Source organism: Alternaria conjuncta (genome assembly GCF_024043145.1).
Source record: "Alternaria conjuncta strain BMP 0040 chromosome Unknown scaffold_4, whole genome shotgun sequence".
NCBI lineage: Eukaryota > Fungi > Ascomycota > Dothideomycetes > Pleosporales > Pleosporaceae > Alternaria > Alternaria conjuncta.
Window position 1 is genome coordinate 1,044,792 of NW_026250093.1, and position 11,392 is coordinate 1,056,183.

At 52.5% G+C, this 11,392-nt stretch overlaps 1 protein-coding gene across 1 annotated transcript; it reads right to left on the reverse strand.

Annotated features, from left to right (window-relative positions):
* Window positions 1-7,780: 7,780 nt before the first annotated feature.
* Window positions 7,781-8,633, reverse strand: PSF2 (DNA replication protein psf2; the record flags this gene model as incomplete). The annotated part of the gene is made up of 3 exons (XM_051467455.1): window positions 7,781-7,892; window positions 7,941-8,440; window positions 8,520-8,633. 3 exons carry the CDS (start codon window positions 8,631-8,633, stop codon window positions 7,781-7,783), a joined length of 726 nt encoding a protein of 241 aa, XP_051328614.1.
* Window positions 8,634-11,392: the final 2,759 nt, after the last annotated feature.

Here is an 11,392-nt window from a genome sequence, read left to right on the forward strand (position 1 = left end):
GCGCAATACTTGACGTTCTGGAGTCCTGGCGTATACCGATTGCTTTGCTCGGCTGTTTGCAAGTTAATACTGTGCTGAGGCAACTCCCACGCGACAAACGGAGACTGACATACCCGACGTGACGATAGCTAGCGCTGAAGTGTGAAGCAGGTGACAGATGACCCGATGTGGATGCGAGGCCGGCGGATGGGCCTGTCGTCGAGGTGGTTGCGGCGAAAGCTGGGACGGGCGTCGTTTCCGTTACACAAAGACCGTAGCAAGGCGAAGCTCAGACACGGTCTGTCTCTCGTGAAAGTGTGCAGATGTTTGAGAGTGAAGACGCTGGAGCTAACTGGAAGGAGGGGCTGCGGCTGGGGGATGGGCCAGTGTTGTAATGGCAATAGCAGAGCAGCGAAGACCTAGAGGCGCACAAGGGTCGTGCCTGCCACTGCAGGGGAGCGTGGGGTTGCTTCCAACGGTTCGTGAGGAAGTCGCGGCCCAAGCGAAGGAAAGAGCGACCAAAAGGAAAACAGACGCGCTGCCAGCAGGTCAGGTGGGTTGGGGATAGGCGACCGAGATGCAGTCGAACGACAGGAACATTGCCCTTCTCCACAGTGGCCGGCTGGAGCTGTTATTATCACATCCCGATGGAGGATCCTACCGCCCGCCTACTCGAGAAAAGCTTCGTGTGAACAGGACAGGGGCCTTCTGTCAGGCGATGCAGGGATGTTGGGCCAGGGCTAACGGAGCGTTGGTGCGTGTGGGATGCGGCTTGCTCCCAACCTCGACTATAGCCCGCAGGCATCCTTAATCGCGGCGGCGAGACCACCGACCGTGCAGGCCAGCCAAGCCAGCGCCTGTCCCCGGCATTTCTCCCCTGCCCGCTCGTCATGTTGAGATACCGTGCATTGGCTGCATTCACCCAGCCGATCCGCCGACGGCACGACGACGGGCACAGGAGCTGGCTGTCGTCGCCATTGCCTCTCGCCATCGCCGCTGCCTGCTCATAGGCTGGCAGAGTCTTCCCCTACGCTACTGTTTGGCGCCGCGAACAAGCAGCAAAGCCGCAGCCCTCATACGCACGCTGGGTGCAATCAAAGCATAACAACATACAGTACCCGCAAAGCACGCGGACGCGCGCGGACGCGAGCCAGGACCTGCAGCATCAGGCTTGTCGACCCACCGCGAACCTTCTCCCCGGTCGCAGACTCGAGACCTGCATGCGGCAAAGATCAACCCTCTGCGTGCGCCGCCTCTAACTCGGCTTGGCAACTTCCGCCGGCTCATCTTCCCCGGCTCAAGTGCCTCGCTCCCAATCAAGTTGAATCAACCTAGCCCAATTTTCTTCTGCGTCCTCCGCAGTCCGTCCCATTGGCCACATGCGTGAATATCTCGACATTGCTCTTCGTACGCCTGCACCACTGCAAGCCTCCGTCTGAATCCCCCGAACGGTCGGGACGCCGCAAAAATCGATTCGGGCCTATCCCGTTTGCCATCCGTCTACCGTACTGAGCATAATCAACCACACGAGAAGCGAAGGGCCATGCAATAATGCCCGCCCGCCGTAAACGTCATCTTCGATATGGGCCTCCTGCCCGGCTGTTGTGGGATCGAGGCGACCTCCCGCCCTACCCCCACTTGCAGCAATGGATCTGCAACTGTGACGATTCTGCGCATCCTGCAGTTATGAACGCCGACCTGACGACAGCATCCCTACCGAGTATCACATGCCGGTTTGCAGAGCATTGAACTGCCTAGACATATCCCTGCTCTTGTTACCTTCAACGTCTTAAGCATCGTCACATATACCATCAGTTCACGCTTCCCATTGCCAATGGGACCTTGGTCAACAACAATATACTTTGCTGGGATGCAGCAATTAAGCGACTCCTACTTGACGACGAGCATTCCACGACCACGTCTGAACCTGCTGACGGACAGCGTGTGGACCTCGACTTCTACACGGTGTGCATTCTCAAAGGACTGTTTCAACAGTGCATTTCCATCAATCTGCGCAGCACCGCTTCGAATGGCCGTCAAGAGAAGATGTCTTCCAAGACTGCTATATTCTCCTAGAACTCTAGTGTACGCCCTTGAACGCCCTGGCCGGCCGCTTGTCCCAGGCTTAGTCTAAACCCCCACTCCCCACTGTTGAGCGACTGTCCTGTCCAGCAACCTACTACGGCTAGACCCGGCCAGACACTCTGTGAGTCTCTTCAAGCATCTCCGCATCGTCAAAGTGAAGATGCGCCCAATCCCGACGCCGATCCCTTCGTGAAAATCCACACTCGAATTCTCCACCCCTGTTGATATGCTCAAAAGCGGCTGGCTCTTCGACTTTCATGCTGAAAGAGACTTTGATCTACACCCTTTCCTTCCTAAAGCAGCTGCAAGCGGGCTGTGAACTATCCTTCCGCGGTACAAACGCGGGTAGTTTGTTTTTCCAATATCAAACTCCAAATCGTCGCGGCTGACAACACTCTTTAACAATGCAGTATGATAATACCATCGTATGCGCAAGTGCACAGCATACAACGGGGGCAAAGTAACAGACAGACGCCACTGCTAACTTGTTCTCACAACAAAAGAAGGTGTGAGACTAGCACTGGCGGGGCGACTATTGAAAGCGGCGGAAGGTAACATACCGCCAACCCCCTTTAGCCAGGCAAGTTATTAGTAGACGTTCCCAAGGACAGTGCCAACAACGAGAACGCCGTCATTCGGTTCACGACACTCCCGTGCGCGACGGACCCTGGCCGAGTTTGGAGGATACGCGGTGACAGCGGACGGAAGCCAGCCGTGAGTGTGTGAGTCAAGATACGTTATTGAGAACTCGATCGTGCTTAGCCTTTGGGCTATCTCAACACACGGTGCAGCTTTGTTGATCGTCATTCTCGAAATCTCCCATTGTCGCACGAGTCCCAAAGAGAAGTCTAGGTCGAGAGATCGACATCGCAGGCCATTCATCTCACTTCATCTCACCCTCAAGTACGAGTGGATCTTGGTACAGGCGCGGTTTTTGTGTAAACAATTTCGAAATCCTATTTCATGGTGGTAGCGTGTAGACGGCGCAGAGAGGTGTTTCATCGTTTTGATGCCCCGGCGTAGTTCGCTCTCGGAACTACTCAACAACTCGGCCCTTCTCTCACTCGGATTTTCATCATAAACATGCCACTGAACAGCTCCCGCCTAGGAAGCTAAGGGCTGTAGCTTTGTCACCAAACTTACCAACCTCCCGACCGCGGGAATGCGTTAGCTGCCGGCAGCCAAATCGCCGACTCTGCACTGCGCCATGCAGGAACCAGCACAACGAGCCCAACGTGGTAGTATTGATACGACGTCATGGCGAACCTGCTTGCTCTCTCGTAGGATGGCCGACAACATCGACATTACACGTTGCTGTCCATTCATGGAAGTGAACTGTTTCTCTGCCACGGGCCTCACAGCTGTGCCGCAAACCCTTTCTCAGCCTCCAAGCCCGGACCACAAGCCACATGCGAAGTGCAACACCGACCCAGGATCGCGGTACGCATGGTGGATCCATTGCAGAACGGACATCACTCCGATGCAGCATTACCGAGGCTCGGTTGTTAATATCCCTTTGGAAGGACTGCGGACGTCATGTGAATAATGTTGAATGCGCCTCTGCGGCGTGGTTTACATGGACACGAGGTGGCACAGCTCCGAATCACATTCAGACGAGTGATCGATATGACCGTTGCCCCGTCTGCACAAACGAGCGATCGATCGGTACCGGTTTACCAACGAACATATCTTTTATGATACTGCTCATGCCTACGGCTGGCGGCGTAAGACAGCCACTAAGCGACTACCAACGGCGTCTTGTTGCGCTCAAATCCGTTTATCTGGGCATCTCGTGCAAAATAGGTAGGTGTATGTAACGTCAATTACACATGACTCTGCGGCGTGAGGCGACGCCAAGTGCTCGCAATACCACCAGGGAACTTACCAGCGGATGGGAATTCAGGATGCCAAGCGATAGCGAGTACGATGCGCCCACTGTCAGCCTCACCCAGTTTGCGCATCCCTCCCGGTTGCCATGCACGCATGCGTCTCATCACGTCTTCCGATTCCACGCGCGCTCGGCTCATACCCCCTGTCACCAAAGTTGCGTAGGGCGCGCTCAAAGATCGGCCAAACAATCAATTTGACACCTTACGTTGTAGACGTTCAGCATACTTGTTATCCAAGGCAGAAGAGCCGTGGGTATTGTTTCCCGCGTTTGAGAGAGCGTTCCCAAAAGTCGCTTTCTTGATTGAATTGGAGTACTTCGAGAAACACATCAGAGCACCCTAACGTTGCATGTTCCTCTAATATCTTGAAGGAACGACCCCTTGGTTCCTGCAGGATCTCAGCTCCCCCGCCACCATAGAATTCTGGCTGCGGCGTAGTCACCGGCCCTCCGCTTCATCTCCCCTAGGCCTCGAAGACGCCACATCTACGTCAGGAAAACTGGCTGTGGCTGCGACGCAATACAACGAGCTCGGGAGACCCCTGACCTTCTCTTGCAGGCGACTGGACGCCACAGCGCAATGCTGCAGCATACAGCGTCGTGCAAGTATGCAGGTCTGACCCATACTGTGAGGCTGCCTGTACCTGCATTTCCGTACACGCGGCTGCAAGGTTTCCTACATGCATCTACAAACACCACATGTAAAACGTCATTTTACTCAAGGATTTGATACTAATGCGATTCGCAGGCTGATGGCATCACACGCATCCCCAAAGCCAATTGCTACACAGCAGAAACACTCGTGCGTTGCAGCTACATCTGCATGCGCAGGCAATTATCATTCTGAGATACTTCATCGGACAAGATTGCGCAAACACGAGTTCCTGTACAATCCACAGACCAGAGCTATGGTCTCAGTATCCGCTTCATCCCCATTCGCGGAATAAATTCCACATCCCTGTCGGTCTCTCCATGTACAAACCCGCTTCCAATCTCGCCTCTTCGTGAACCGCGCAAGGTATCCGCATGTTCATTTTACAATGTGTAGGGAAAGCTGGCGTCAGATCATACTTGAGGCGTGTGAGCCCTGTCTCACGTTCTTCTTTCTTCAAATTCCGTTACTGGAACAAGTAAGATGGTACAGAGGTATTGAAGACTGCTATTAACACCCTGGTAAGCTATTGCAGTGGTCAAGCGGAAGGTATTGCGTATGTGGGATCTGCAGTGAGCACTGTTGGTGGTTGTGGGGGAATGTTGGTTCTGGCTTGAGAAAGAGCCTCGGGAGGGTCCGACACGAGATGTAACGTGCGCACGTGGCTATGCGAAGGGAAAAGAAACCAACGTACCTCCAGATAAACGGTATCGGGTTGCTTTTCCTGTCGCGAGGAACGACAGCACCGCTTCCAGATGTCGGTTTCATGCGGAGTTTGCTGCTTTTGGCATCAGAAGCAATGTCTTCTTGCGACACGACACAGAAAAAAACGATTCAAGGTGCAACACCACTTCGGAAAGGGCGGCAGCGCAGTTCGCAGTTCTCGACCACGTTTCGATCACAAACGTCCATCGGGATCGATTTGCTTCTCGTCATGCGTTGCGATGCGATGCGCGCCATTGTCACATCAATCCCAGAACGTTGCTCCAAGGAATCTAACTATCGCGCCAGGCGGCGGACTATTTTCGCCATCGTGACCGCTTCACGATTCCGACTTGGCGACTACAATTAAGTTCTCTATATCGGATCCTCGAGGCACTACTGTAGGTCGGATCAAACAGATCTTGGTACTTCGGACAATACTAACAAGATGCTAGTGTGCAAAGTATGTACTGTCTTCGCTACAACGTCGCCCGTTACAGCTCATTGCATACACGAAACCTACCTTCCTTTTTCCTTCTCATCTTCCTCACCTGTCCGTAGTCTACCCAGATTTTGGTTTCGTATCATACTTCTTTATTCCGTCTCCACACGACTCACGACCCTGGTCAGTTATGCCATTGCCTTGCGCATAGCCGCGACTCACGTACACGCATTTTTCATGCGTCAAGCCTGATCAGGCGTTGCGTGCTTTGTCACGCACAACGCGCATAACGTTTTCGTCATATTTGCTTCTTGTATCTATTGGAAGGATGCAGAGTTTACGATCTGCTACGAGTACATGGACGGCATGACGAGAAGAAACACTTGGCTGTGACTATTATCACCAGCTTGCCAGCCTCACTGCGGTGTTGCGGTATAGTGTTTAACAAAGTGGAGTAATAGGACTGCCAGGGTATATGCGCGGAGAGCGTAAGCAAGGCCAGGCGAGGATAGAAGGCTCCATCCATGTCTTCACCACGTGTCGGCTTGTCCGGACAAATGGGGAGGGGTGGGTAGAGAGTGCCTGGGATCATTCTTCGGTCACTTTGGTTTTAATTGCTGTTGTTGAGCTAATGTTTCATAGTCGACAACTCGTAAGAATGCGTGACGCAACACGCATTCGCAATGCAACATCGCGACCTTTTTCCGACATGCGCACAACACCGTACTTGCGCTGGAGTGTTGCGCGGTGTCTAGACTGCTGCTCCCTATCACTTGCTACCTACCACCGGAAGTACATGAATCAGTTGCTTGTGCGCCGTGGGCAGTGATCGACCCCGTCACGCGCATTGCCGCCCTCCACGACACGGGCCCATCAACATGAGCCTCTCAGCCCAAGTATTGCTGAAATTTTCATCGAGCATGCACACCTTGGTATCTGCAGTCGAGACTCGGTCTGGGTGAGATTGTGCGGCTCCGGCGCGGCTCCAATCTTCTCTACTGATCTCATCCGATGAGGCCGTAGAATGGCCATGCAGACGGCGCTTCGCACAGGCTATGATGACGCGCATGCTGACAGGACCCCTTCGCATCGAGGCGTTCACTCATGTTATCGCAACCCTCTTCTTGGGATATTGCCTGCGGTCCTGTCACGCAACGTCGCTCGCGGGCCGAGGAACGGCCTTGACGGGCCTTCTTCAAGGTTGCTCCTTGTTCTAGGCTCGGCGCCATGGGCAGTATCGCGCTGTCATGACTTGCATATCAGCGTGTTTTGTCCCTTGAATGTGAAGGGTCCCTGGGGATTACACAGCGGAACTTCTGGCCGATTTACATGGGGCAACTGAAGTCAGGTGAACGATGTGGATCGCGGCTGGAGAATGGCGTGTTATGGTTACGTTCGCGACGCCTCGGATGTACAACAAGTTCTATTTGGTATAGATGATCGTCTTCGTCGGGTGCAATGGATGTCTCCGAATCGAACACGTCAGTCAACTTCGCCGAGAAGAGTGATTGCATTGTACTGTGACAGTCTCGTTTTGGAAATATCACATCCCTCCACTCCATATTTCAGCTAGTGCAATGCCTTACAATGGCATCTTGAACGAGGCATCGGCGAAAGCGACGCCAATCTGAGAACCCATGCTCGCTCAAAGTGTCAACTTCAAGCGTGGCTCTCGCAGATTCGTGGTCCCGGGTCTAACGGCGTATATGGCCGTGGAGTGAATTTCAAATCCCTCAACCTCGGCAGGATTTCTAGATACTGTAATCCTCTCTACCATGCCGATTACATCCGGACTGAGCGGATGAACGCGTATTGACAATAATAGTGTGCTACGCTGGGTCGAATTCGGATTGTCATCGGATTGTACATGTTGTGGGGACAACCCTGTTGTCGCGAGAGGACGTGGACGAGGTCGATGATGAGCGTGGCTGCTGATAGCGCATGGCCGATGGCTCGATCTTCTTCCGGTGCAACAATTGCTCCATTCGAAAGCTGATGCGAAATATAGTGTCACTTCAGCGCGTGGGCGAGCTCACTGCATATCCATTTCGTCGTCATCATAGTCGGCTGTACCAGAGTAACCGTTCTCCAGGTCTTCTCTGTCCCGATCTTTTCGTTGCTGCTCTCGTGAAGCTGCGATCTTCCTGCTGACTGTTAACACTAACCGCTCACCACTTCCGCCTAGTACGTACCTCAGTCCATCAATGACACCGGTAATGAATGTCCTACCCTCTCCTACCTCCATACCTCCTACACCGTTCATCTTGAATCCACCGCCCGCATCTAGTACGTCTACACCGCTTCTGAGCTTGGCCATGCGCACTTCCCTCAGACCTCGCAGCAGTTTCCGTACATTGTCCGGTTCCTCAAAGTCGTCTGAGGCTGTCTCGAGCAGCATTTCACCTAACTCGAGCCAGTGGTATGGTAGAGCGTCCGCTGATCCTCCCGCCGTCGAGTTGAGTAGGAAGGGTGGAGAGGTAGGGATCGTGTTGTTTGAAGGCTGTGGCGGCAGTCGAGGTGGTGGGGAAAACGTTTCTGCGTATTCGATCTCGTGCTCGAGGATGGCGTTTAGAGAGTGCGTGTTCAGCCATGGTGGTGGAAGTATGTTGGCGCGGCGCTGGCGCTTGAGGAGTAGGGCTAGCCACAGAGGAATGTCTGTTCGGTGCGGAGGAACGAGGGCTTTTATTGGTCCCTATAATTCATCAGCATCTCAAGTCATGCAGTGCGAGTATACAAGTAATCATGGCGGGGTGTTGGAGGGGCAGACATACACCGAGAAGCTCCAGTCCCTCGAGTCTTTGTCGCGGTATAACAGTAACGAGCTCCATTTCGCATAGAAACGCTATTTCTGGGGGCGTCAGCCCCGGTGGAAGAGGCAATGCCATGTTGCGACGCGTGGTTTCGCGACTTCGAGTGGTTGTTTAACTTTTGGGATCGAACATCGAAGACGCGCCCGGGCCGCGGTGCGCTAGCTTGATCAGGATTACCCGTGTCTTCCAAACTGTCCATTAATGTGTGTCAACACCACCACCCCTCTAGCTAATCAGTCAATTGTCTAGAGCAGACTGATGGCACCTCTGCTCCAGATGTGGGCTTTGCCCAGCGCTATAGCGTTCATTGTCTGGCTCATGGCCACATGGTATGGCGAAGTGAATCACGAAGTCCCGAACCCCTACCTGGCAAGTATCGACACTAAAGAAGCGTACCAATACTAATAAAACATCAGGATGAGTACTTTCATGTTCCACAGGCTCAAAAATACTGCAAAGGCGACTACTCATGGGACCCAAAGATCACAACTCCACCTGGCCTGTACGATTACGTCTAACACCGGCTTACTGAATGATACTAATGACAGACCAAAGATATTTGATCTCCAAATTACAGAAGCCGCTGTTAGGCTGTGAAATAGGCTCTTTGCGCCTTGTGAACGCCCAAGCCCTTTGTGTCATTTTGGTTCTGAGCTATGGTATCCTGCGTATACTCCGGACGCGTGATAACCCAAGCAAAAGCTTGTCCGAGAATGCAGAGAAAGCAAGGTCGAACCATGACGTGCAAGACTCTACCTACATGGTTGATGTTCATTCCGCTGTCAATGTCACGCTGTTCCCTCCTCTTTTCTTCTTCTCGGCATTGTACTACACAGATGTGTGGTCGACTTTGGCGGTCTTACTGGCGTTTTATGCTTATCTGGCGAATTCGGAATCGACTCGAACTGTCACGAGATATTGCAGCGCAGTGTCTTTTGGTATCTTTGCACTTCTTTTCCGGCAAACTAACATCTTTTGGGTGGCTGTATTTCCCGCTGGACTTGCCGTTACCGATGCGCTCAAGAAAGATGCACCTTCGACGATGTCAGACAAAGCAGACCCTATGGTGGCCATACAGACCGCCTGGAAAGATGGGACAGTTCACGACTGCTCCGTTCAAGATGCGGGGCTCCAAGGTATGATTTGCTATGGGACCCTACTAAAGCAGTTGCTGATAGTCTGTTAGATATTGTTGTGTTCGTATTGTCTTTGGTCGTTGCAGCCTTACGGAAACCTTTGCTCGTGCTCAAGGTTGCTTCGCCTTATATCATCCTCTTAGTCTTGTTCGCTGGCTTTGTAGCCTGGAACGGGAGTGTTGTCCTTGGTAAGCGTAACCCTGGGCCTCCACGTTGACAAACTGCTGACATGAAGAGGGGACAAATCGGCCCACACAGCTACCATCCATCTTCCTCAGATGCTGTATATCTGGCCATACATAGCATTCTTCTCAGCGCCACTGGTGGTCGGGTCTTTGGTTGGACCGCTTGTTCCTTTTCTACCCATACGTCTGCAGACAGTGTGTCACGACTACCGTATCGCCTTTAGCTTGGGGCTTCCAGCGCTGCTCACAACTGGGCTTTTCCTAGCCTGCAGCTTCCTTGCCGTCCATTTCAACACCATCATCCACCCGTACACCTTGGCCGACAACCGACACTATGTTTTCTACGTCTTCAAGATGCTCAGACTATATCCAGCATTGAAATACCTCGCGATTCCAGCATACTACGTCTGTGCATGGTCCACGATCCAAGCGCTTGTCTCACCAACGAAGACCGTCTCACGAGTGGTGGAGCAAGCACCGGAAGAGAAGATCAAGACCGACCTTTCCAAAGACACAGCTGATCGCCAATCCTGCCAGATAAGCTTTGTTATCATATGGCTAGCTACGACTGCTCTATCAGTGGTCACTGCCCCTCTTGTAGAGCCCCGTTATTTCATCCTTCCGTGGATCATCTGGCGGCTTTATGTGCCGTGTGGTCGAACCACGAACTCGAGAAACGGATACGATATCAGACTGATTCTGGAGACTGTCTGGCTGCTCGCTATTAATGTGGCAGTCTCATATACGTTCCTGTTCCGCACGTTTACGTGGGCTAGCGAGCCCGGTAACTTACAGAGGTTCATCTGGTAGGGAGATGAACGTCGAGTCTCAGCGACATTTGAAGGCTCTACAGATCCACATCTTCAGCAAGTACCACTGCAGTTGGATTTAATTTGAGTAAGTTTGCGCCTTTGAGCGCACCTAAGCTATTGTGGCAGTATCAGCTCTTTCAACATGGTACTTGTTTGGAATCAATCACAGTGATACATCCTCATAATACGCCCGTGGTTCATGGGGGTCTTTCTTGCTCCGAACTAAACTCAATTGTATCTAAACCATTTCCATCAAATCCTAGGTAGTCCTCATTCTGTCTCAAAGACTATCTCTACAGTGGGCATGGTTCATCCGAGAGGTGCGCCGGACTTGCAATTTCCCTGCTCTGCTAATAGAGTTTGTATAGTTAGTACCCGTTCAAGCATGAACTTGGTCGAATAGCTTGTGCAAACATGATAAACGCCTCACTTCGACGTCCATGACATTACGTGGTTGTACAATACTCTTAAATAAGATAACCGTGTTCACGCGCAAGAATAAACGCCGTTTCCACCGCTCCAACGATGTGGTCTTCGTCGGTTCTCGTTGCCCATGTGATTTTTGACTGCCCGTTCTGATCCCCTTTCTGCGTACTTTCTCCTTCTGCTTGAACAATGCATACTCATTCGCGCTTCGTAGAAACGTAGAATGAATACCACCCGACGCGCCCACCGTGCATCCACCCATTGTGTCATTTCCT